The sequence below is a fragment of the Camelus dromedarius genome, chromosome X (assembly GCF_036321535.1).
Source record: "Camelus dromedarius isolate mCamDro1 chromosome X, mCamDro1.pat, whole genome shotgun sequence".
Taxonomy (NCBI): Eukaryota; Metazoa; Chordata; class Mammalia; order Artiodactyla; family Camelidae; genus Camelus; species Camelus dromedarius.
The window spans coordinates 99,631,177-99,657,944 of record NC_087472.1 but is presented as its reverse complement, the minus strand read 5'-3'; the positions used below and the strand labels follow the sequence as shown (position 1 = coordinate 99,657,944).

The 26,768-nt window shown below is 45.8% G+C and overlaps 1 protein-coding gene across 12 annotated transcripts in view; it reads right to left on the bottom strand.

The window, feature by feature from the left end:
- MAP7D2 (MAP7 domain containing 2) overlaps positions 1–21,836 on the bottom strand; it is a 91,662-nt gene extending 69,826 nt beyond the window's left edge. For 5 of the 12 annotated variants that reach the window (XM_064483340.1, XM_064483335.1, XM_064483336.1 and 2 more), the window contains exon 1: positions 21,614–21,834. In XM_064483340.1, the coding sequence (XP_064339410.1) occupies positions 21,614–21,740 (127 nt within the window). In that variant the 5' untranslated portion in view covers positions 21,741–21,834. Of the gene's footprint in view, positions 1–9,138; positions 9,214–21,613 lie in introns of those variants that run through there. The other 7 variants (XM_031445759.2, XM_064483333.1, XM_064483339.1 and 4 more) reach the window with 5 other exon arrangements.
- Positions 21,837–26,768: the final 4,932 nt, after the last annotated feature.

Genomic DNA, 26,768 nt, shown 5'->3' with positions numbered 1-26,768 from the left:
TGTGGCTCCCCTCCTGATTACAAGATGCTGCCATGGCTCCAGCATCACCTTCTTACAAGAGAGCAGACAAAGTGGGATGGAGAGGGGAGGAGCCAAAATAGGGAGGCAGGGGCTCTCTCCTCATGCTCATTTCCCTTTGGTGCCAAAAAGATCCCCAATGGTCTTCCCCAGAAGTCTCCTTGGCTGGTACCGGGTCACATGGCTGCAAGGAAGGCCAGGAGAGTGAACACATGGCAAAGGGGAATGGGGCACCAAGAATGACTTAGGCCTGAAGTGACTCAAAGCCTGGCCCCAGCACTGACCACCCAACAGCCCAGCTCTGTAGGAAGGAAAGAATGGCTGCTGGGGAGACAGTCAGCAGCCCGCCTCACTGTCCATCCTCCTGTGTGGATGCCCCACTGCTGGCCAGCAAGGGGTTGTCCCAAGCCAAAGCCCATACCAGCATGCTGCTAAAAACGATTCTGGCCCCATGCACTAGCTGCTTAGTAAACTGAAACAGCTCTCCCAGCCTCCGTTTTCCTTGTAAATTGAGTTCTGCCTTTGCCACAGGTGGAGGGAAGGACTAAATAAAAGAACGGTTTGTCCACTTTTGATCTTTTGCAGACTGAGCTCTGGAAAACTAGGGCTATGTTGTATCTGCCACACATCACCGGTTGGCACATGTCAGGCACTCAATTAATGTTTGCAGAGTGGACCAAGAGCTTCTTTTAAGCACATGTCCTTAGGTTCTGTCAAGGCCATTTGTAGAAATGCCTTCTGGGGATTTTTACACTAAAAGAGATGCCGCTGAAATAGAAGCTAGAAAAAAAACGAGGACTAACACAGGTGACGTGTAGAAAAGACCAGCTGCTGTAAAACAGAGCAAAGACAGTTACAGGACTGTGATTCCGCCAGGCTCATGTTTAGACAGGATGTTCAAAGGCACCGCCATGGAAGAGTCAGGGTGCAGGTCAGCAGCCTCACCCACACAACGTGCTGCAGGGAAGACAACCTGGCTGTGTCACTCCTACTGACCCTGACCGACTGGCAACGTCTGTCCAGAGCGTGGTGTTGGAAGAAAGTCGAGGCAACTTCCAGGTGATGAACTGAGTCTGGCATGGAGCGGATGGGACAGAGGAGCGTCAGCATACGTGTCACACGTGCTTTTTTTCCCTCTCCCTGGATGAAATAACTGAGGGATGCTATTTTGACCAAAACAAACTGACTGGCCTGGTCTTTGTGCTCATCTGAAGGTGCCACAAAGCAAACTCGCTGGTCTCCTCCAGGCCTAGAATGGCTACTCATCAGCTCTGACCCACGGAAGGCAGTGTGCTACGTGCCTCAGATGTATTTTTCTAGTCCTTAATACAACCCCAAGAAGTAGGTATCACTCATCCCATTTTACTGATGGGAACATGAAGGCCTGAAAGACTTTCTTCCAAGACAACACAAGGGCCTGAGGCTACATGTGATGATGCCTCTGGGAGGTGCTCCAAGGCCTGGCTCCTGCCACCCGCCTCCTGCCCCCTATCCTCCTGGGGGGCTGAAGGCCGAGCCTGCACAGACTCCAGCTGACCCTCTGACATCTAGAGTCAGCTCAAAAGTGGTCCTCCTAGCCTAAAACTGATACAAAGCTTGTACTATGAGTACGCCCACCATTTTCTAAGAAATAAACAAAACCCCAAACTTCCTCCCCAAATAGGAGCTTATTCTATTTCTCTCAACCAAAGTACACAAGGAAAGGCAGGACAGATCTTGTCCTGAGGGTACACCATGCTTCTCTCTCACGTGCCTGAGAAATTCCACAGAGAGGGCCTGCCGGCACTTGCTGTATCGCAGCAGCGGGAGGTGTGGCTGGACGGGAGACAGACAGCGTGCTGCAAGCCAACACTGCCCCGGCTCAACACCGAAATGAATTAGTACATTCATTAAGTAGGACCCTGACTAGCCTTTTTGTCAAGGTTATTTATTCTGAGGAAGATGGTTTGCCTTGATTAAGCTACCAGTGGCCAACAGTAAATGATAAAATGTTTTAATTTGCCCACAAGAAATTAAAATATCTACAACTTCCAGCAAGAACCTAAACTTAGCCAAATCTTTCCTATGTTGATGTTTATAATGAAACATAGTATGTCCTGAAAATTATTTAATAAATTTATAGTCTAAAGAGATGAGTAAAATGTGAACGCCACCAGCCTCTGCTTCCCCAGTGTTAACTGCCAAGCTGAGGCACGACTGCAACATCAACAGAGCTCGGATTCCATTCACAAGGCTTTGGCTTATCCCTGCAAAACCTAGCCTGGTGCCTTGTATACAGCAGGCACACAATAAAATATGCCCTCTTATACTAGCTAACATTTACATAGCTCTTACTCTCCACCAGGTGCTGTATTAAGTGCTTTGCACACATTCTCTTATTTATTGAAGTCTAGTCAGTTTAAAGCGTTGTGTCAATTTCTGGTGCACAGTATGATGTTTCAGTAATACACATACACACGTATATTCCTTTTCATATTCATTTTCATTATAAGTTACTACAAGATATTGAATATAGTTCCCTGTGCTTCACAGAAGAAACCTGTTTATCATCCTGCTGTGATTCCCTATGTTTCCAGATGAAGATCTTTTTTGCTATGTTCCAGTCTTTTAAAACTGATGGTTGTTTAGCAGCCACTTGTGGTTTTGCTGTGATCATGAGAGGAGGCGAGCTCGTGGTCCTACTACTCCACCGTCTTGACCAGAAATCTCCACATTCTCTTATTTAAATCTCACAACAACCTGTGCAGTTGGATTTATTACTCTCCCCTTCCACAGAGGAGAGGAGGCTTCCAGGAAGGTGAAGTGACTTGCCCAAGATCACCTAGGTAATAAAGGCAGCAGAACCAGGATTCAAAATCAAGGCATCTGGCTACAAACGTAAGCAAAAAGCTATACTGAATGAAAAAACTACTTACATCCAAGTGCAACCTATATATTCTTACTGCAAGTAACAGCAATTAGCACACTACATACTGATACGGTTCACCCTGAACAACACAAGTTAGATCTACGCAAGCCCACTTAGAAGCAGATTTTTTTCGGTAGTAAATAGTACGGTACTACATGATCCCTTGTTAGTTGGATCTGCAGATGTGGAAGCGCGTATACAGAGGAACCACATGCAGGGAAGAACCATGCATACCGAGGGATGACTATAAGCTATATGTGGGTTTTTGACTGTGAGGACTAACCCCTGCCTTGTTCAAGGGTCAACTGTATTTGCAGATTTTGAAACTGCTCTACTATTAGTGACTAACAAATACTGTTTCTGTCAGAGAAGAAACAAGTGACTGAATTTACACATCTAGAAACTGCACTTGATTTCATTTCCAGCAGTTACTCACACAGGATGGTCGGTTAATCCCAGAGCGGCTTCCAGCCCTGCGGCTCTGACTGGCCTAGCACTCAAGGTCCCCATAGCCCAGCCACAGAAAAGAAAGTCCACCTGGAAGGGGAAACGTGAGGAAGGTGGTCAAAAGGTACAAACTTCTAGTTATAAGATAAGTAAGTACTAGGAAGGTAACATACAACACGATGACTGTAACTAATACTGCTGTACGTTACATAGGAAAGTTGTTAAGAGAGTAAATCCTATGAGTTGTCATCACAAGGAGAAAATTTTTCCCCTGTTTTTATTCTATCTATATGAGAAGATGGATGTTAGCTGAACCTACTGTGGTAACCACTTCATTACATATATAAATCAAACCATCACACTGTACACCTTAAACTTAACACATACATACAGTGATGTATGTCAATTACTTCTCAATAAACCTGGGGAAAAAAAAAGAAATCCAGCCTCAGAGTAACAGAATGAAGGCAGGTGACTTAGGAGGGCGTTCCAGGGCTCAACAATGGCTATCTGTCCATCTGTTGGATGAATTCCTGCAGCTGTGCCCCATCCACCAACCCATCCACTTTGAGAGGTATTTAAATGGGATTTATAGCTAACCTGCTAATATAAGAAGAGGAAAGGAAAGGAAGGAGGGAAGGAAGGGAGGAAAACGATAAGAATGTAACAGGGAAGGAAAGCAGAGTGGGTGGCTTACACTATAGTTTAGGGGGGAAAATCACTGTTAAACAAGGATCTAAGAAGCTGGCCCCAAATATGTAGACATGGAGTAAATTAGCAGCTAGGTTGCCTAGGGCTGGGGGTTGGGAGAAAATGGGGAGTGACTGCCAATGGGTGTGTGGTTTCTTTTTGGGGGTATAAAAATATTCTGGAATTGATTGTGGTATTGGTTGTACACTGCACAACTCTGTGAATATGCTAAAAATCACTGAACTGTACACTGTGAATGGGCAAATTGTACGGTATACAAAAAAAGAAGAAAAGCTGGCAGAGTATCAGAAAACCACAATAAAACCATCCCTAGAGCATAAAATATTAAAACCACAAGTACACGGCCAGAACGAGTGAAAACCTGAGCACCCTGGTATGTATGAATGGCACATAGTAACAAAAGTAGATGAGTTTTATTATTTGCTTCAAAGCAGAGCATCTGCAATCTAAAAATCAAATATTAAAGGCATTTATTATAAACAATCCACTTTATGTTTGGAAACACAAGCAGTTGCGGGATTTGAGATCAGAACCAGAGGAGGAATAAAACCAGTTCCAAGCCAGGAAAGGACATCTGACAAAGCAAACAAAGCAAACACAGGAGGTGCAAGGAAACAGAAAGAAGCCATGTAAAAGCCTTCCTGATCCTACAGAACCAGGCTTCCAGAGCATCCTGAGGAGTCTGACCCATTTGTGAGGTTATTCAACACCCTGTTCCATAAAACAAGGCCTCATAAGTAGCTGAAAATATGTCAGGTAGCAGGGGAGCCTTTCTGAATTTCCATCTTAAAGCCTTGCAGTGGGCCAGGTATTCCAGTTAAAGCCTGCATGGCATTTCAAGGATTTGTTACAAATATCCTTCTTTTTAAAACAGTCTCACACAAACCCTGAAAGGTCCCTTCCTTACACTCTAGCCACCTTCAAGATTCTCTCTCCCTCTGGTTCCTAAGGGGCTATAAAAATCAGTGACTAGTGCGGATGACTGTACAACCTTGTGAACATACTAAAAACCACTGAACTGTACACTTTATAAGGTTGAAATTTGTTATATGCATCATATACCTCAAAAATAATTTTCCCACTGTTTCAAGAAGCAGAATTAACATATGACCCAGCAATACCACTTCTGGGTATATGCCCCAAAGAACTGAAAGCAGGGACTCAAACAGATCTCTGTACACTTACGTTCACAGCAGCATAATTCACAACAGTCAAAAGGTGGGAGTAACCCAAGTGCCCATCAACAGATGAAGAGATTAACAAAATGAGGTCTATACATACAGTGGAACATTATTCAGCCCTAAAAAAGGAATGAAATTCAGATCCATGCTTCAACATGGATGAACCCTGAGGATATTATACTAAGTGAAATAACCCAATCAAAAAAGGATAAATATTGTATGATTCCACTTACAATGAGGATGTATCTACAACAGGAAAAGGTAAAATAGAGACAGAGAATATCGGTTACCAGGGACCAGGGGGAGGGAAAAATGGGGAGTTGTTATTTAATGGTTACAGAGTTTCTGTCTGAGATGATGAAAAAGTTCTAGAAATTGATAATGATGACAGTTATACAATACTGTGAATGCACTTAATGTCACTGAACTGTACACTTAAAAATGGTTAAAACATCACAGTTTATGTTATGTATGTTTCACCACAATAAAAAACAATTCAAAAAAAGTCAGAGCCCTCTTATCTAAGAACCTATACTTGATATCTGCATCAAAGTAATAAGGGAGTACAAAAAAGTCTTCAGAAAGTGAACATCCTTTTTACATTACAAATTTGAGGTGAAAACATTTTAATTACATTAGTCAGGTTTCAACTGACTAGGCAGCTAGATTTAACGCTTATACATCCAACTTGGTCATTTGGAAGAAGTTATCAAAACCATCGCAGCGAGGATGAACACCTATGCTTGCCTCTCTATTAAACAGCCTGCGACTGTAAGACAATCTCGAGACCAACACTGCCCCACGGAATTTCCTGCAATGACGGGAATGTTCTGTGTCTGTGCTGTGCAACACTGCAGCCACTAGCCACATGGAGCCAGTGAGCACTTAAAATGTGGCTAGTGCAACTTAAAATGTGGCTAGGAGCTAAATTTTGAATTTTATTTCATTTAGCAGTGAGTGCCAAAGAGGGGTAGAGGGCAAAAAATAAGAGTGTCCCTCTATTCTCTGGTGTCTTCTGTGGAAAAATGCTAACTGCCCAAAGTGGGAAGAAAAAGCTCAGCTAGAACAATGAGAACCAGGACCTAGGAGGAGAGTCTGACACACCTCACAGGAAGAGGGAAAGGAAGGCCACCAGCTGCAGGCCGCTGAGTAGGGCACAACTGTATACTTTAAGAATTTCAGTATATAAATTAAGCCCTAAGTGGGAGAAAAGGCAGCGCCATTCCTGTGCAGAAGCTGGAAAGCGTGGCGAAGATGGGCCTGCGGTAACTACTTGCTGAGAACCTGGCAGTGCTGTCCTGCTGAGCACAGGGCACCCGAGTGCCAGTGACTGTGGCGGCTCACACAAGCACAGACTGTCTCCAGTCCTCCAGCCAGAAGTCACTGTTTGCTTACCTCTGGCCTCATGGTCCAGTCTTACACTTCCATTTACGGTACTTTTCGATGTTAGACTTGGATTATACGTTAGAGAAAGCATATCTCAATAGGTCACTATGTCCTTGAAAGCACCCAGTGTACAACAATATTAGTATACTGATACAAATGCATATTACGTAGAAAAAAAGTTTTTCCGCCCAGACATCTGGTCTCGGCCTTGTACTCAGTGCACAGATGACGACGACGACACCCCGATCTCATGGAGCACAGTTACGTGCGAGACGCCGTGCTAAGCGCTTCCCATGCCTACCTCATATAATCCTCCTGTCAACCTTGTGAGGAGTCTCTGTTATTAGCCCCATTTCATCGTAAGTCAAGAACCTGAGGCTAGAAGAGACCAATAAACTAACCCATGGCCCCACAGCTAGTTAGTGGCCATGCCAGTATCTCATTAGATTAAGGTCTTAAGCAGTAAATTCTTTAAAATTTTTTTTATTTTTAAAATTTTATTCTATTGTGGTAAGAACAAGTAACATGATATTTACACTCTTAATAAACTTTTCCGTGTACAATACAGTACTGTCAACTGTCAGCACAATGTGGTACAGCAGATCTCTAGAACGTATTCATCCTGTTTAACTGAAACTTTATGTCCATTGACTAGTAACTCCCCATTTCCCCTCAGCCCTGGCAACCACCATTCTACCCTCTGATGTTACGAATTTGACTATTGGGATACCCTCATGTCAGTGGAATCACGCAGTATTTGGCTTATTTCGCTCAGCATGATACCCTCAGGGGTCATCCATGTTGTTGCATATTGCACAATGTCCTTCTTTAAGGCTGGATACTATTCCGTTGTATGTATATACTGCATTTTCTTTAGCCAATCATTTGTCCACGGACATTTAGGTTCTTTCCACATTTTAGCGATTGTGAATAGCATTAATAGCTCTTTGAGATTTTTTATTTCAATTCTCTTGGATAGATACCCAGAAGTAGAATTGCTGGATCATAAGGTAGCTCTATTTTAATGTTTTGAGGAACCTCCATACCGTTTTCCATAGTGGCTGCGCCATTATGCATTCCCGCCAAGAGTGCACAACCATTCCAACTTCTCCATGTCCTCACCAGCATTTGTTTTCTGTTTTTTGGATGAAAGCCATCCTGACAGGTGTGAGGTGATATCTCATCAGTAAATTCTCAACTGAAGAAAGAGGTGAAGAGGCTATACTACGGACAATTTGTGCAAAAGGTTAGAGAAGGGAAACCCTAATGTCCCGGAGTAAAAGCCAGATGCCAAGTCCTGTTAGGCGGGCTTAAGGAAGTGGGTCCCACAGAAGACCCTGTGTCTCCTTACGGAGACTGGGATGCTTTGTGGAAAGGGTGCTGAGCGGGTGTGTGGCCTGTCCTCGGAGGCGCAGCAGGAGGAGAGGCATTTCGAGGCGAGAGGTCTGTATGAACAGAGACCAAGAGAAGGCCCTGGGAAGAGTTACCGCATACCTGACTGAGCGGCAGCTCGCCCCAGTCTCGGGGCCCCCAAGCCTGGGGTCTGCAGAGGAGGATTCCCAAGGGCCAAGCTCTCAGCCTCCTGGGTCCAAGGTAACGAGGAGCAGAGAGGGAGCAGGGTCCGAGTCTCAGAGGGACGGTTCTCGGCAGGCATGCAGCCACCTGACTTTCTCCACAACTGGAACGCAGCAGGCAGAGAGATGAGGACATCCAGGAAGTCACTGGGACTCCATAAACACAGGGCCACGGCCAGATTCAGCCGTCCCAAGCCTCCTGGCATGGGGAGCAGTCACCCCACTCAGGGTCCAGGCGTGCCCCCCACTGGCATGGCTGCCCTGTTTCCAGATCAGTCACACCAAAGCTGTGACTGTGTCAGCATGTCTTTAACAAGGCCCAATCACCCTGGCAGAGGCCTGTCATGGTAACTCCTACCCTGAGATAGTATTTTTCTCAAAAGACCGACTCCTTTATAATCCAAGTGCTGACCAGTCAGGTCTTACTCAATGACAGAGAGGTTTCCCCATAAGGGCCAAAAAAATCCTCTGCCACATCAAGGGCAAAGTTCCTCATGCACACGCCACACCCCAGAGGGTCAAAGTAACGCCAAGCCATGGGAACGCTGCCAACACCTCCGCGGCCTGGAAAGATAAGACTGAGGGCTCGAAACCCGATAGCCCTTCTGAAACCAGGTGTGCACCCAGCCAAGCAGAGTGGGGAACAAGCTACAGCTCAGAAAGTGGTCACTCACATCAGGATGTTTCCAAAGGAAGCCACAGTCCTGCCTGCCTTTTGTCTAACACTAACCCTACCTTCCAGATCTGTCTCCCTGGTGCCAAGCCATGTGCGCCCACCCCGCTGCGTCCAGGGACATGGCTAATTCATTTCTACTCTGCCTTCACCTTCCTCAGAAATCCCGGCCTCAAGTTTCCAAGGCGGCTCTCAGTGCACACACACGACATTCCCTGAGAACAAGAAAGCTCTACTTACCTTGGAAGGTCCTTCCTTCCACGAGCGAGAAGTTGCAGTGTGCTGCTACATGAGCAGAGTCCAGGGAAAAGGAAAACCTGAGTCTCCGCAAAAGGTCCAAGATCAGACGCCCCAGAAGCCTGCCTTCCGGAACTGCATCTCCCTCTCTCATTTACATACACAGTGAAGTCATTTCCAACCAACGCCCTCAGGAGTCGAGGCCCAAATCTCCTTCTAGGGCATTACTCACTTATAGATTAACTACCTTGGGAAAGAACAGTGTGCAGAAGCTATAAAACCAGAAACCAGGTTCTTTGCTCTGGTCCTATTTTTATTTGGGAGAAAAACCTACCTTGAGCCAGAGATGGGACTGTAAGCACAGGCTTTCATTTAAACCTTGAGTTCTGCTTGCTTCTCTGCTGAAAACTGCCCTCAGTTATTACTTACCATTCAGTGAGCATTTATCGAACCAGCTACTATATGACTTGTCTCATGAAGAAGTGTATGGTTTGGCGAGGACAGAGGCATATAAACAAATATTTATAATATAATACTGGTAAGTTACAATACATCTATATCAGAGCAGAGGAGGACACACTGCCTGGGGGAGGCAGCCATGGATGTGTCCCTCATCCCCCTCCAGAGTGGCTACAATTAAAAAGACCGAGGACTGACAAAGACTAAGACTAAGGAAGAACTGGAACTCTCAGCACAGAAAATGGTGGGCAGAACAACGGACCTCCAGTGATGTCCATGTTCTAATCCCTGGAACCTGTGAAAACCTTTTATGACAAAAAGGTCTTTGCAGCTGTAATTCAGTTAAGACTCTTGAGATGGAGAGATTAGCCAGGACTTTCCAGGTGGGCTGCATGTAATCACAAGGAAGATAGGAAAGTTAGAGTAAGCGGGAAGAGATGTGACAATGGAAGCAGAAGTTGGAGAGAAAAACTACGATGCTGGCCCTGCCGATGGAGGAAGGGGTCACGAGCCAAGGGATGCAGGCAGCCTCTAGCAGCTGGAGGGGGCAAGGAAATGGATTCTCCCCTAGAGCCTCCAGTAGGGCGTTGCCAACACCTTGATTTTAGCACTCCTGGCTTTCCAAATTTTAAGATAATAAATTCATGTTGCTATAAACCATTAAATTTGTGGTAATTTGTTATAACGGCAATAGGGAACTACTTCCAATTTGGCTCTATCTGCTAAAGCTGAACATATGCCTACCTTCTGACCCAGTCATTCAACTCCTAGGTATGTATGCAACAAAAATGCCTGTGTATGGGCACCAAGAGATGTGTACAAGTACGTTCATAGCAGTTTTAGTTAAAAGAACACAAAACTGGAAATAACCCAATTGTCCATCAGCAAGGGAATGGATAAAACAAATTGTAGTATGTATAGTCACAATGCAGGATTACTCAGAAATAAAAAGAAATGACCCACTGATAACTGAAACATGGGTGAATCTTAAAGACATAAGTTTGAGGGAAAAAAAAAACAGACACACAAAAAGCATATACTTGATGAGTTCTGGAGATGGATGGTGGTGATGGTTGTACAACATGAATGTACTTAATGCCACTGAACTGTACATTAAAAATGGCTAAAATGGTAAAGTTTATGTCATGTGTATTTTGCTGCAGTAAAAATGTGCATACTATAAAACTATTTTAGTGAAGCTCAAAACAAGCAAAACTAATCTATAGTGAAAAAAGGTGAGAACAATGGTCACCTTTGGGGGGGTGCTGTCTAGGAGGAGGCACAAGGGAGCCTTCTGGGTGCTGGAAATGTTTAGTTTCTTGATCTGGGTGTTGGTTACATGGGTATATATGTAAACATTCATCAGACTGTATGCTTAAGATCTGTGCACTTCAGTTTCCAAACGCCAACCCCAAGTTTATTTGCACATGACTTGATCTACCTGAATTAGTGTTATCAACACCGTGATGGAAATGGAAGAGAAACAAAAGCCCACCGAAAGTGTGTGTGGTCGGGAAAGGCTTCAGGGAAGAGGTGAGGTGTGAGCCGAGTACTGAAGGGTGAACGTGGCAGACTCCGCGAGGAAGGGAGTTCTGGACACAGGGAAGAACACGCACATGGGCAGCGAGGCGCTAGCGGATGTAGAGTTCGATCGACACTCCCGGCTGGGGGCAATCAGTGGCCAGAGAGAGGGGGCTGGAGGGGCAAGCGGGAGCCCCATCCCAACACATCCAACCTGGGAAACCCCAGCAGCAGTTTAGACTGTGCTTGTGCGAGGCAGACATTAGAGGAGGTTAAGCAAGAGAGTGACATGATGGATCCAGACAGGGCGGGAGACCTGGACAGAGATCCCTAAGGCTCTCATGATAATGGTCAGGCCTGAGATGAGAGTCTGACCCAGGCACTGGCAATGTGGATGGGGTCATGAGAGACGGAGGCAGAAGCCTCCCTGTCTTGGTTGAAATGGTGGAGGGGGAGGGGAGTGGAAGGCTGGTAAGTCTGTTAGTTAAGCGGACTACCCTTCCCTCTGCCTCCTGGGTCGGCACTGGAGGATCACAGTATCTCAGAGCTGGAAAGCACTGATCAGATTACCTAGTGTACTATCTCACTCACAAGCAGCTGAGTTCCTCCACGGGCCACATGTGAGGCCAGAGTTGTGAGGAGCAGGGTGGACAACAGAGCAGAGGCTCATGTACTTTCGTGAGCACGTCCTAGCAAAGAGGGAACGTGATTCATTCAGCGGTGATGCTCAACGCCCTCCCACCGCGGGGTTCCCCGGCCTCGGCCTGCACTCTCAATCCCTGCCAACCTCTTGGTGAAGAAGTTCTCCACATGGCGCACCCAAATCCTGCACAGCTCATGGTTTCATCTAATGATCTGGTAATGCCTTCTAAGTCAACCTGGTTTCTCCTCCAACCAAGTTATGTGACCAAACCTGAGGCAGAGACAGAGAGGGTACCCCAGGGCCACCAGGAGCCAGAAGTCAGTCTTGGCTAGTAGGTTCTACCATGGCCCTAGAGGCCTAATATGAACCACAGGAGCCAAGGGCCGGTTCTGTTCCTGGTGGCCTGCGCACACCTGAGAGGGGGTGAATGAGAAGTACCAAATACCAGAGCTTATAGGGGAGAAACCAAGAACAGATAGGTTTGAAGCAACTGGTATGAGACCCAAAATGCACTCTTCATTTCTGATCCCATCTGGCAAGGTCAGTTAACATCTAGTTAACTGCACAGCCCAATTCAGGAACCACTACCATGTGGCTATTTAAATTTAAATCATTTAAAATCAGATACAATGAAAACTCTAGCACTCAGTAGCCACACACGGCAGGTGGCTACCATTTGGAAGAGAAGTAGAACAGAACAGTTTTCTATTGGACGGCTCTGTGTATCGTACCTCCTGCTTGAACTGGCCTGATCATAAAAGGCACTCACTCTGAAATCATCTTTACACACCTTTACACATCATCTTTACACATCTTTACAAAAGTGGCAAGAATCCTTTTAATTTTTAACTAACAAAGATAAAATTATGCACCACAAAGGACATTCCACACTCCTTAGTAGAAAGGCACTGGGTCCTTGTGGGTCTCTCAGTCAAAACGGAAAGAAAGTAAAAGACAAGTTAGAGAAATGAAAGCTGAACAGAGTAGAGTGAGACAGTCCACTCTGCTCTCCTGACTGTTCTGCTATAAAAAGAGTTAATCTCGGTCCAGAAGATTAGGGATATGTAGAAATTAATGGACCATTAATAAGAAGCAATTATTCTTTAGAAATAATTCGTGACTGAAGAAAAAATCCAGTGAAGTGGAAATTTAGGTGAGTGAGGAGCGGGGAAAAGGAAAGCAGGAGCACGTTTTGCAGGAAGAAAACTGCAATTAGAATCAGTAATTTTTTTAAATATGAAACTAAATCTGCTTAAATAATATTGGTTACCTAGCTAATGAAAATGATCCCTGTTAAATTTTGTTCACAACACATAACTACACTGGGGGAAAAACTACCCAAGTGCAAGGAAAGCTTCCACTGAAGGCTGTCATAATATTTCACCACCAACTGTCACCCCTGACTGGTGCTCAAGAAAACTGAACACACACAGTTAATAGAACAGAGAAGAGTAAAATCTGCTAAGAGGGGACACTAGCTCCATGCACAAGGACGGCTGCCTCTCTAATAAGTGGAAAGCCGAAAATGCAACCTATGTGCAACAGGAAGAGAACAGACAGGAATCCTGTGTGTGCATGTGTGTGTGTTTGGGGGGGGTGTTTTTAAAAATGAGAACAGCAGAAGAATCCTGTTTTGCCCAGTTTACAATTCAGATGGTTATTTGAAGTTAAGGGCACATATTAGGGTGTTGTTTTGAAACAAAGACACAGAGCACTGCTTAAAAAGGCCTTTCAGTGCCTGATGAAAAACTCAAGCTTCAAGGAAAAACTCTCCTGCTCTGTATTTATTTATTTCAGGTATTCATCTTATGCCCTCCTCTCTCCCTCCTTCTGCTTATATAAAATACAGCAGAAATAAATACAAAAAATGGGCGAAAAAGAGAAAACCAAGAGTAGGGATAGAAAAATGGAGCTAAAAAGGAAGTTAATCCAATAAGTCTACCACAGCAACTGGGGTTGCACACTGGTTGACTTGCTAAACCAACAGTCAACTCTTAAAGACTCGGTGTCAAAGGTGAAAACAGACTAACTGCTCAGGAGGGGGAGGACAGCTCGGTCTGGGCAGGGACCCGTCCTGCTGGTTAACTGGCCCTGCCCAGCAAGTTCCCCTAAAGCCAGTGCCAGCTCTCTCCCAGAACTGAACCTAAGACAGGGAGGTAGGACCAGCCGGTGAATTTACTGGAACTATCCAATAACGTGGTCCCCAGAGTTAGGGGGTCTGTCTTGTCAGCCAACTGGAACCTGTTGAGCACAACCAGAGAAGGGCGCTAGGAAGGCACGACACTAGCCTTGAGGGGAAATGACCAGACGTGCCCCCACAAAGCCATCCTAACCCAGCCTGGCAGAACCCACACCGCAGAGGGGCTTCCCCACTGCACCTGACACGGAACCTGAGGGAGCCTGAGCTGGCGAACACTGCTCTCTCCCCCACTCACTGTTCCATCAGCATTATATCCCACTTTCCCTCAATAACAGCCCAACATTTACCGCCGAGTCAAGCCCACCCCCTTTCCACAGCCTGTCAGGTCTCCGAGAAAACCACGTGCGCGAGGGCCTCAGCACTTGCCCACGCCGGGGAGAGCACAAGTGGCTTGTGCCCCCGGGCCTGAAGGTCCAGCCTGGCTGCTGTATTGCAGGGGAGACCTTTTGATCAAAGAATCTTTCCACTTCCACCAAGCACACCCACACAAGAGCTCAAGGATGGACTGAACACCACAGCGTAAACTCTTGTTCTTCATACCACACTCGGCAGCACGGTGACTGCACTCAGTATCACGGTGCCCTATGTGACCACACGGCTCATTCTAGACCAACAGAACTTTCTGCCATTATGGAAATGCTTGAGATGATCGATGTCCAATATGCTAGCCATGAGCCACAGCTGGCTGCTGAGTACTTGAAATGTGACTAGTCCAAATAGAGATGTGCTGGAAATGCTAACGCCACACTCGTTTTGGAAGACTTGGTGCAAAGAATAGAGAGAGATCTCTATTAACATTCTTCATATTAATTACATGTTGAAATGACAGTATTTTAGATATACTGGGTTAAAATTTGTATTATTATATTAATTCATATATTCCTTTTTACTTTTTTAGTGCAGCTATTAGAAAACTTAGGATTATATAGGCAGCTAGCATTGTGTTTGTATTAGCCAGCACCAATCTACACTATTATTTAGTAGTTTTCTTTAAATTGAGTTTTTTTCATTTTTTATTTATTCTAAAAATATTCATGAAATTAGCTTGATGTACTAGTTGTATTTTTACAATACAATGAAAGAATCCACAGGATTATTAATCCAAAATTGAAAAGATAAGTTTGCCCATGTGTAACCTAAAACCCTCTTGTGTACCACACCCTTTGGGAGATGCTGGCCCTGGGCAGACCTGTTCAGGGTGTGGCCTGTGGACAGGTGCCACTCTCCTTATTGTTCGTTATCAACCACAGTAAGGACATAAATTGACAGCACGGACTTAGAAACACAGCAATTTGACACTAATCTGACATCCATTCATCACTTGGAATCTAATATCTAATCTAATATTTAAAAATTGGGACCTGTATTTTCCATGTCTTGTATATTTTATTTTCCCAGTAAGTCTTTTAAACAATATTGTAACAAGATATTGGTCAACATTGGAAATTAAAGGAAAAAACTCAAACTGGTCCTTCACCAGAGTTTCACCAAAGACACACTGGTCTAGAGTTAAAGAGCATCTCCCACGGGCCTTCCAGAGTGATGATCCAAGAGCTGCAATCCTCAGTCACAGCCAACGCAGTGCCCTAGTAGAGGACAGCTTACTGAGATCTTCCAGAACCCAACATAAAAGCTAGCAAAGAGAGGACGGGGGGTTAACCAGCAATTCTGTTAAATGGAGCCTCTCTTCCTCTAAGCATTTCTGTTGATAAAATTGTTGCTGTACTTCGAAGAAATGAGGGACCTTGTTACCTTTGGGGAGAAAAATAACTGTGTACTAAGGAAAAGGCACACAAAACCCTTATAAAATGTGGATCAACAGTAGTGACACAGATCTTGAAAGGAGTACAGAAAACATGGGAGGCACGACCCATGTGCAAAAGGAGTTTGTTGTAATCTAGCTGGGAAGGCACAGAAGTTAAAAATACTTAATCTGGGGGTCAGACACACTTAGGTGTGAGTCCTGGCTTGCCACTTACTGTGTGACCTTGAGCAACTTACTTAACCTCTCTTAATTTCAATGTCCTTACTTGTTATAGTAGAGAATCTCCAAAAAGGGAGACTCCTCCCCTCCCAGCAGGCGCTTACCACGCCTCACCTCAAGAAGTGCAATCTACCTTCCCTCTCCTTGAATCTGGGCTGGCTTTGTGACTTGCTGTGACCACCAAATGCAGCAGAAGGGACATTCCAGGACTTCTAAGCCCAGGCCTCCAGGGAAGCGGCAGCTTCCGCTTCCTGGCTCCTGAAGCACAGCCGCCACACTGTGAGGCGGGCGGTGCGGGACACGCTCCCTGAGGAGATGCCCAGACCGGAGAGGCCCAGCTGGGCTCCCAGCTGACAGCACACTGAGCGCAAGAACCACTCAACTGAGCCCAACCAACCCCCTGGACGGTGAGAAACAGCTAAGTTCGCGGTGTTGTGACACACAGGACTAGATAATGGCAGCATCGCTAAAATGAGAATAAAAACAGTACAGAGGGTGGTTGTGAGCAATCAAGCAAATAACGCACGACAAGGGCTCCCAATGGTGCTTGGCACAGAAAGCTCAACCAGGAGGAGCTGAAAGGAAGGCGTGTGCAGGATGTAGCTACAGACTGCCTGGAAGGTTCCAGGCAGGTTCTGAGGGCCCTGCGGGCCACGAGCTGCGGATGCTGAGGAGGCGAAGAGACGAGGCTGTGCAGCGAGAGTGAGCACTGGACCCGAAGGCCGGAGCGTGCAGAGTGACGGCTTCTAAACCCATGCTACTGGAGGCCCACCTGCGGACTTGCGGGCAACCACACCATACGTGCGCACCAAGTCCGCCACGGCAGAAGCCTAGAGGTTTCCAGAGACAGCGGAGAGGGGTGGCTGCCTGGGCCCGGGGAGCGGGCGGCGAGGGGGGATGGGGAACGCCGGCTGCTGGGCGGGGGCCTTCTCTGCAGGGTGATGAAAATGGCCTAAGATTGACCGTGGTGATGACTGTACAACTGTGTAAACATACTGACAACCGCTGAATTGTGCATTTTAAATGGGTGAAATGTCTGCTATGTGAATGCTGTCTCAATAAAGCTATCATTATACAAACAGGCAAGGGGAGGGTAAACTTAAGAGGCTGAGATGACAAAGGAGCAAGAAGCATTCCACAGGGTTGTCTTGGGGCTACAAGATGCCAGGCATGGAGTGGAAAAGCGGTTCTCTTCAGGTAGTGAATGAACCCAGCGCCAGCCAAGGGCTATGTACCCAGGGGACAGTCCTGCCATCCGAGGGATCACAGGCACGTGGTGTGACTGCCGTTCCCACAAACCCTCTGTACGTGTGTGGCCCACTCATACCTGTTTTCCTTTCACTTAAATCACAATCTGAACTCCGCTAATCACAAGGTTCTTTAAAAGAGGAAAACTTTCTAGGCAAGAGGAAAGCAAATGCTTCCTAGGAGCAGAGCAGATCAAGGCCGACATGCAGACAGATGTCAGAGGTAGGTGAGGGCATCCTGAAGCCCGGCTGGCCCCAGACCCTCAGGTACTGAGCCAGCGGACTCCACATTCCAAGGTGGACCTTAGATGTGAAGTGGGTGGTAAGCAATTCTGAATCACAGCACCCCAAGGCCGGCCACCCTCAGCCATCGCCTTTTCCTTCTTCTGGTTTAATTAATTCAAAAGAGGCTGGTGGGAAGGGCCATGGAAAGTTTTCAAGCCCTCCAATTGCTCCCAGAGTCAACTCAGCACATGGACGGCACCCCGAAACCAGGCAATATCATCATAAGCATCATCATACCAGCTGCCCTGTGAGCCCTCACTGTGCTGAGCCCATTACGAGTTATATTTTGTTGAATCCTCCCAACAAAGCCCACTAGGCTATTTACCAGTATCCACCAGAAATCCCCCTCTTGCCTGCCCAAATCAACCCTTTACACCCTATTTTATAAATCAATCAGTATAATTACTACACAAGGCAAGATGTTCTTTTAAAAAACGAACCACTGCAGAAGATGGGATATCTGGATGAGAAGAAAACATCCTTTAATTGTGGAGAAGGGTTAGAAATAGAATTGATAGACTTTGACCAGTTGTGTCACCAGGGTCAGGACATCAGAAAAGAAACAGCTGATGGTCACACCGACTTTCAGGAGTTTGCCCCGAAGGTCCTGCCAAGTTCAAGTCCTACAGTGCCAGAACTCAACAAAGACAGAAGACCCAGACCAAATACAACTTTGTGTCTTTCTTTCCTGACCTGGAGGTCCCTTCCACTGTCAGAGGGACTCAGGATGTTAGGACACACGCACAAACTCAACTTGGATCTTTTTAGGTCCAAGCAGTTTTAGGACTAAAGTGTTCAAGAATGGTTTTAAATGCAACTTTGAGAAAGGATGAAGAACTTGATTTCTTGGGGACCTACTCTCAGTCTTTCCTACTCAGCCCCATCCTACTTTGGCTCCTGGGGGAGGCTTTCCTGAACTGCTAGTGTGTACCCCTACATTCTCCTGATCTAGCGTAGGGGATGGAAGACAGGCAGGTCGAAGGACAGCAGGGAACCTCATCTCACCTCAAAGCAATTCCCTCCTTACTAGGGAATGATGGGCAAATGAATTCAACTCAGTGAACAATATTTAAGGGCAGAATGCACTGGAAAGCTCAACAACAGGCCTCAGGAAACATACTTTGTAGTTCCACTATCTCAAACTCCTCCACCGACATACTTCTTTAATCCAACTCACGAGTATTTAGTGACCTCTCACTCCAGTGTAGCTGCTCCCAGCATGATGCAATTGTCAAACATCAGCTACAGACCTACTGTGTGCAAAAACTCTGAGGAGGAGTAGGATGACCATCCAGCCACCCTCTCCACCAGGCGGCACTGCGGGAGGCGTGTGTGACCTGGACACAGGCCTTGCCCTCAAGCCAACGATCTAATAGAAGGGATGATGCTAACCAGCTTGAGCACTTCCTGTGTGTCAGGCACTGCTTTACAGATAGTAATTCCTTCATCCTCAAAGCAGTGCTTCTATCCCCCCATGTTGTCCTCAAGCCCATTTTAAAGGTGAGAAAACTGAAGCTAAGAGACGTCAAATAGTTTCCGAGGTGAGACAGCAGGAAGAGGAGAGGTGGCACTCACACTCAGGCAGTCTGGACCTCAATCTACTGAGCTCAAGCGACAGCAGTAGCTACCAGCACAGGGTCCTGCTCACAGTGGGCACCCGATGAACGTCTGCAAGAGCGACTGGAAGATTAATGTAACACAGGGAGAAAAAGAAGAGTGCTTCCCTGCAGGTGCCGCAGGCACAGGTCAGAGGAAGCTCCTTAATTCAGGCGGAGAGGAACCTAGAGGAAGCGAATGCCCAAAGGGAAAAGGGGAGAAGGGGGCATTTCAGGCTGCCGGGATGACAGGACCCGTGTGACACCGAGGCAGTCTGACAGGTGAGATTGGGTGATTCCACCTGCCATCTAAAGGTAGCTCAGCAAATCCAAGCAACAGGCGCTTGCTCCTCATTCCTCATACTGTGGCATGTTAATACAAGCACTAAAAATGACAGTACATTTGGTAATTTCCATTCCAGGAGTAATTAAAGGAAAGAAAGAAAACAACACTGGTGGGTAACGGGAAAAAATGCACAGGATTTCAGTATCAGAAGAACCTGTTGCTGGAGAAAACCAGAGGCGCTCCCCTGCAACCTTCTACAACAGCTCCCAGGAAAGCCATCTGCCACCTCACATCTCCACCTGTGTCACCATGAAATTGTTGGCGACCCTACACATCTCAGGCCTCTCCGTCTTTTCTGGCCTTCACAGCACTCAGCACAAGCTCAGGAACAATGGTTGACCCCCAAGAAATGCATGTTGACTCTCATTAGGAATGGGTCCCCAATGATAAAGCCTTGCGAGACCAAGAATAATCAATATCAGGGTGGATTATAATAAAATCTCAATAATCAAGACTTTTCTGAATATTACATTATTTTTCTAAGTACCTGGCCTCACAAAACCCACAAAAGAACAAACCATGGTACTACCTGGCACCTAAATTGAATGTTCCAATTTTTCCTCACCAACCCTAATGCACGTAGAACTTTATTAAATGTTTTAAATCTTCACACAACATGCTTTTCTGTATTTCTAATTTCAAATGAAAGAAAATAACTTTAAGCTATTTATCTACAATAAAGTTTCCAACTAGAACTTAATAAGAATGCAGAGTTATTAAGTTCCTTCAAATATATTGAAATACCACAGCTAAATCACAGGCTCAACCAGATAGCGCCTCCCTGCCTCTAAAACATCTAAATAACTTATTAAACTCCTGACCAAATAAAAATGTTAACTTCAACAACCTCCCATATCCAATGTTTTATTCTACCTGGTCCCCCTCCCCCAATGCTGGTTCTGATGGACAGGTTTTGGATTCTTCCCTAGCAAGCGCAGTCGAGTTTCTCAAGCAAAAAGGATGAAAGCAGAAGAGCATATTTATAGTATTTATATCACGAACCTGTGATATGTTAAATTCTGCTTTTAAAAACAATGCATGACGTAAAACGCGAACTGGGAAGGACTGAAGTCACCTCCTCCTCCTTTGAATGATGCGAACGAAGGCCCAATAGACAATACCACCCTCGCTCTTAAAAAGCATGTTTTAAGTGATTAAAGAACATTTCCCTTGATTTCCTTCCCTTCCTTGGTGCACCTTATATAAAACACGCAGATCCTCACTATGTGCTAATTCTTCAAATCGTATACTTAAGATCTGTGCGCTTTTGTGATATGCGTGTTATACTGCAGTAAAAAAAAACGTTTTAAAAATAGCTCACATGAACTTAAAAAAAAAATTGCCAGGAAAACATGAAATCGGTTTCCACGTTGCTTACACCCCCGCACTACCTGCAACCACTTTACAGAGCGATGGAAGATGCGAGACCAGCTTATCTAAGATTCTGCCAAACGTCCTCAAAATCTCCCCCTGCTTCGCTCGTTTCTGGGCAGCCAGTCCGGGGACCGTCCCCCCTTAGGTCCCGGCAGCTGCAGCCTCGAGGGCTGGGGGGCTCATCCATCGCGCTACCACGCGAGGGGCCGCGGCCCGGCCGGACCCCTGGGCAGCGCAGCCGCGGCCTCCGGGAGCGCAAGCGTGCGGCAGGGGAACCCGGGCGCCCCCGCCAGTGGGGGACGCGCCGGTTCTGCCCCCCGGGGACGCTGCGAAGCACCAAGCTGGGCCACCCTCGCGGTGAGGTGCAGCTGCCGCTCGCGCGTGGTGCCCAAGCCGCAGAGTGGGCGGGCGCGCAGGCCCCGGCGACCCCCAGCGTCCGCTCGGTTCGACCCCGTGCCCCCTAAGCCGGATGCTCCCGGAGGAGAGGCCGGGCCCCCGGGCCCCTGGGGCATCCAGCGTGGCCCCGGCCCCCCACGCCAAACACGCTGGCCACCCACCTTAAGCCACCCCCAAGCGCACCCACTCACTCAGGCCACCTGAGAGGAGACCGTGCCTCCGGCCCCGCGAGGGGCGCGGCCTTGAGACCCCGCGCCCAGCCGACCCCCGGGCGGAGGAAAAGACGTTAGCCCAGCTCGGCGTCGCGCCCCGCCCCACCCCCACGCTCGCGCGCTCCAGAAGCGTGGCCTCGCGGGGCCCACCCCGCCCCCCCGGGGGGCCTGAGGCCACCCCCGCCCCCCGCGCCCGCCGCAGCCCGGGAGCCCTACCTGAAGGCCGGTGGTTGGGCGGCGAAGTCCGCACCGCGCCCGGTTCGGCCATCTTCCCGGGGAGCGGGAGGGCCCGCGTAGTCCCCTCCGTCCCGGCTGCCGCCCCGCAGCCGCCACCACGCTCCATCGGATCAGGATGCGCCGGCCGCACAGGCGCACTGCCCGGGTCGCCGCGCCGCGCCGCACCGGACCCGCACGCGCCCGCACGCGTCCCCCGGCAGCGTGCACGTGCGATGTGCGCACCGGTTCTCACGCTGCGCACGCGCACCTCGTGCACACGCGAGGTGCACACTGGGGGTCCTCACGCGGCAGGCGCACACCTAGCGCTTTTGCAATACGCACTCTGGTCCTCACACAGCACTTGTACCCGGCGTGCACATGCAACGTGCGCACTAGTTCTCACAGCGCGCCCACACATTCGATGGGTACGCTGGTCCTCCCACAGCACGCATGCACACACGGCCTGCACACAGTTCCTCGTGCAGTGCTTACACGCAGCATGCGCTCACAGCGTGCACACACCAGTGTAAACACCCTCCCCACAGTGCACGCACACCGTTATACACGTAAGTTGTAATTTCTCACACTGCACACACATCTTCACAGTGTATGAACACAGCGTGCATACACGTGTACAAACTGCTCACCCAGCACGCGCGTGTTCTCACACACCATGCACGAACGTCCTCTCACGGCTCGTATACGTTCACACACACTAGGCATCCACGCATACTTAGAGCTGCAGCTCTGGAAACAGTTCCTGTCTAGGGCCTCGGGCTGACGCCACTTGGGCTAGTGCACGTGTGCTGAAGCCACCCTCCAAGCATAGGGACGCACGGGTGGCAGTCGCTAGACCCTCCCTCACCCCAGCCAGGCGTGCGGGTCGTGGCCGGGACTCCCATCAAGCCAGCCAGATGGACTTCAAGGAAGAGCAGAGGCTCGCTGTCGTACGGACCTCGGCCTTCCGACTATGCCCCTACTCCCTGGCTGATTCCACCTGAGAACTACTCAATGGTTCCTTTTCTCCTGGGGCGCAAATGAACGCTTGAGAAATCTCTGAGGAGGATCTCTCTGGGAAGACAAACGAGACAATGCTAACCATGTAACCTTGGGAATAAGGGTCCAGGAAGGGTGTGTGGGGAGGTGGTTGGGGTGGGGGTGGTTCTTTCCCTTGGACATCCTTTTACCCCAGCCAAGAGCTTTTGTCTCCTTTTCAAAAGCATAGATACTGAAAAAGACATCTTTGCATAGCCAGCTCAAGCCTCCAGGTGTTTACCCAGGTATAGCTGCCAAGTGATAACCTAGCCCAGTGGAGCCCCAGGCTGCACCTTTCTCTCTTGGACGGTGACCAGCCCCCAGATTTTAACTATCACCCCAGGGGGAGAGGGAAATGGATGAGTAAAGAGCCAAATGAAGCTGAGTAACAGTACAAGGTTTCTTTTGGGGCAATGATGAAAATGTTCTAGAATTACATTATGGTGATGGTTGACACTTATTTAAGTATACTAAAAACCACTGAATTGTACATTTCAAACGGGTGAACTTTACGGTACGTAAATTATACAATTTTTAAAAGTTGAAACCCTCGGTAACTGACAACCGGGTCTTAGTGAAAAGCTTGGAAAGAGTCCCTTTGTGGCACAAAAATGTGATGAATGTGTTCCTGACACTCCCAAAGGTGTGCCGGTAGTAGGATGCAACTATGGTGAGAAAGCCAGAAGGGGAGTTTAGGCACAAATGGGAAGGAAAGTGGGCAAGTCGGGGCTGGTCCCTTGGCTGTAATGAAAACTGTTTCTAACCCAGTAAGATTGAGACAAGTTAATTAGGGCACGGGAGGTGTTTTCACTTTTATTTTTTTCTTACAAACCTTATAACTCACCCAACTCTAGAGCTCATGTCTTGCTGACTTGTCAGAATAGCACCCCTCTCTAGTCTTATTCTATTTTTTCTTACTTTCTATTCCCACTTTCATTCCTCTGTCTAATCATAGACACCTCCTCTGTTTATTTTTGCAGTTTTACTTTCAAATATATAGTGTGAAAATATGCATGGTTTAAATTTATATAAATGATAAAACACAAGAGCTATCATTCTGTTTTTCCTTGCTTGGAATTGTTGACATCTATCCATTGCAACCGTATACAAATCTATCAGAAATAGATTAACCATTCATTCTGGTTTACTTATCTGTAAATTACCTGTCCAATCCTTGTCCATCTTTCTACTGGGCTACTTGTCTTTTTCTTGTTGATTTCCAGGAGTTTCTTGTATTCTAGATAATCCTTGTGGGTTTAAATGTTGCAAATATTTCACACTAGTCAACTAACCTTCTCTCAGATTAGCAAAACTTTAATTTTTCAATCAATTTGAAAAGCTTCTATGGCAATAATCTCAAATTTATAGAAAAGTTGCACAAATAGGAACTTACAAAGAACACTCATACACCCTTTACCCAGATTTACCTATCATTAACATTTTACCTCATTTATCATTTGTAAACCTATCTTTATATATTTATTTTATCCTCAGTCGCTTTGCGAGTAAGTTGCATACATATACACGGCCCTTTACACCTAAATACTTCGACATGTATTTCCTAAAGATATTCTTACACACACTACTTATCAACTTCAGTAAATATAACATGGATACAATAATTTTACCTAATTGGCCGCCAGCTTCTCCACTGTAGGGATACTACTTTTCTCTTGCAATTTATAAGCAATCTGTGGGGAAGCATTTTTAAGGCCATGCAAATATCCTACTCGTCAAAACTTCTCCCTAGGTTTAGCATCCATTGATAGTTCTTGTTTGATCCACTCTCCTATGCTTACAAAATAGTATCTATCAATTTTCACCTTATGCTTATGGTTTGTGCTTTAAGAGGTCTTGGTTTTTTTTGTTTTTAGATACAGATATAAAAGGTCAAATTATAGGATGTTTATTGCAGTCCGTCAATCTTGGTGGAGATGGAAGCCAAGGGGTTAAGGGATCAACTCAAATTATAGTTAGAAGGAAATAACAAGGATCAAAGAGGTCCTGTTTAATACATACTTCCCTAGTCACAAGATGGTCTATATTTTCCTCCATTAGTTTATAGATTTACCTTTACTCTTAGGCAATTTATTTTCTGTATATAGTGTGATAGGCCTCCATACTTACTTTTCTCTGTAAAGTGTAATAGTTTGCCCAGCACCATGTATTAAATAATCTATCCTTTCTCCAATGATTTTGAAACACTTACCATATATCAAATTCCCATCTGTACAGGGGCTTGATTCTGAGCTCTTTATTCTGATCTTTCTGTCTGTTACTGCACCTACTATTTATTACTATGGCTTATGGTGTGAACATCTCATGGAGAGTTCTTTGCTTTTTAAGAACTGCCTTAGAAATTCATCATTTCCATATGAACTTATTTAGAATCAGTTTTCCTACCCACCTCCCCAATACTGCTGGAAAATTAATTGGAATTATATTGAATTCAGAGATTAATTTGGGGGAAAATTACTATTTTAATGATACACTATTTATGAGCACAATGTCTTTCTATTTAAGGCATTTGTTTTTTTAAAAAATGACATTAGCTTGCTGGGCTTTTTCCATTACGTAACTTCCTAAAAGTCGTTAGTTGAATGGCGTCTTAAAATCTGTTATACCATCGTAGTTGTTACTCTAGTGGAGCAATTCTCAAATTTTGTCTCAGAGCCCCTTTGCAGCAAGGGGTTGGCAAACTACAGCTCATGGGTCAAATGTGGCCCACCAACTATTTCTAATAAAGTTTTACTGGAATATAGCCACACTCACTTGTTTACATGTTGTCTTTGGCTGCTTTTGTGCTACAATGGCAGAGTTGAGTAGTTTTAAGAGACCACATGGCTTACAAAGCTTAAAATATTTACTATCTGGTCCTTTAGTAAAAGTTCACCAAACTCTACTTACACCTAAAACTGAGACTCCCAAAGAACTTTGGTAACTCCTAACGGTGGTGGATGTTAAGTTTTCCAAAACTTAATTTTTAGTTGAAAGCACACAGGTAATGGCAACAAATACTGTTAGTTTATCTTGAGAAGACGAACTCACCTGTGAGTTTTATCTATGAATATTGATGTATTAGAATTAAAACAAAATTTGTTAATTTAATAAAACATAAATAACTCACATTCAATGAAAAGTAACAAAACCCCCCAAGTTTGAGAAGAGTGGCACTGTTTCACATTTTTGCAAATCTCTTTACTGCCTGGTTTAATAGAAAGAGTCTCATGTCTGCTTTTGTATTCAACGTGTTGCCATGTTTTGGTTAAAGCACACGAAGAAAATATGACCTCGGGGGTATGTAGCTGGAAAAGGAAGAAATACTGTCATAGCCTTTTCAGGTACTATGTATGTTCTTTGATAACTACACCCAATCTGACAAATGGTAATTTCTTAAAGGTCAGTTGCAATGTGCAATCTAACACTGAATCAGTGATCTTTTCATACTAGTACATTAAAACCCACTGATCATTTAGAAAATACTGGTTGACTCAGCGACAAAGATCTTCCAAATGTCAACACATTTCATTCTACAGTATTAAAAAGTCACACTCATTACTGCCATCACGGATCTCTTCAGAAGTCTTTACTGCTAAGCTGTCAAGCTAATAGAGGCAGTAAGTTTTCCAAAACTCTTTATTTTCACTTGTAAGTTCAAATTTTATCACCTCCAGCAAACACTGTCAGTTGTTTGCCTTGAACGGACAGGCTCATTTTATTCATTTTTGAGAAAATGTTGACCACAAACCCCAGTTTGAATAGCCAGTTTGTCAGTTGTTCCTTCAAGTAAAAATGGTATTCCATGAAAAATGATTGCCAGTTTGCAACTCAAATAATCACATGAGTGTTTCTCCCTGCAATAACCGTGGTTCTTCACAGCATGGAGGAGTGCTTTATGTAGCACTTCTACTTTGTTATATGAAATATTAAAAAGATGTGTACTCGAGTTGGATTTAATAAGATTAATTTTTTTTAACTGCTTGTCAGGACATTCTTAAATCAAATTTGCTGTTTAAAAGAAACTTGAGTTTCTTTGTTTGCTTTTGGCAGATAAAACTATCAAGTTGGGAAAATCCCAATTATTCTTAGATTTCTAAGATATTTAAAATCATAAATACGT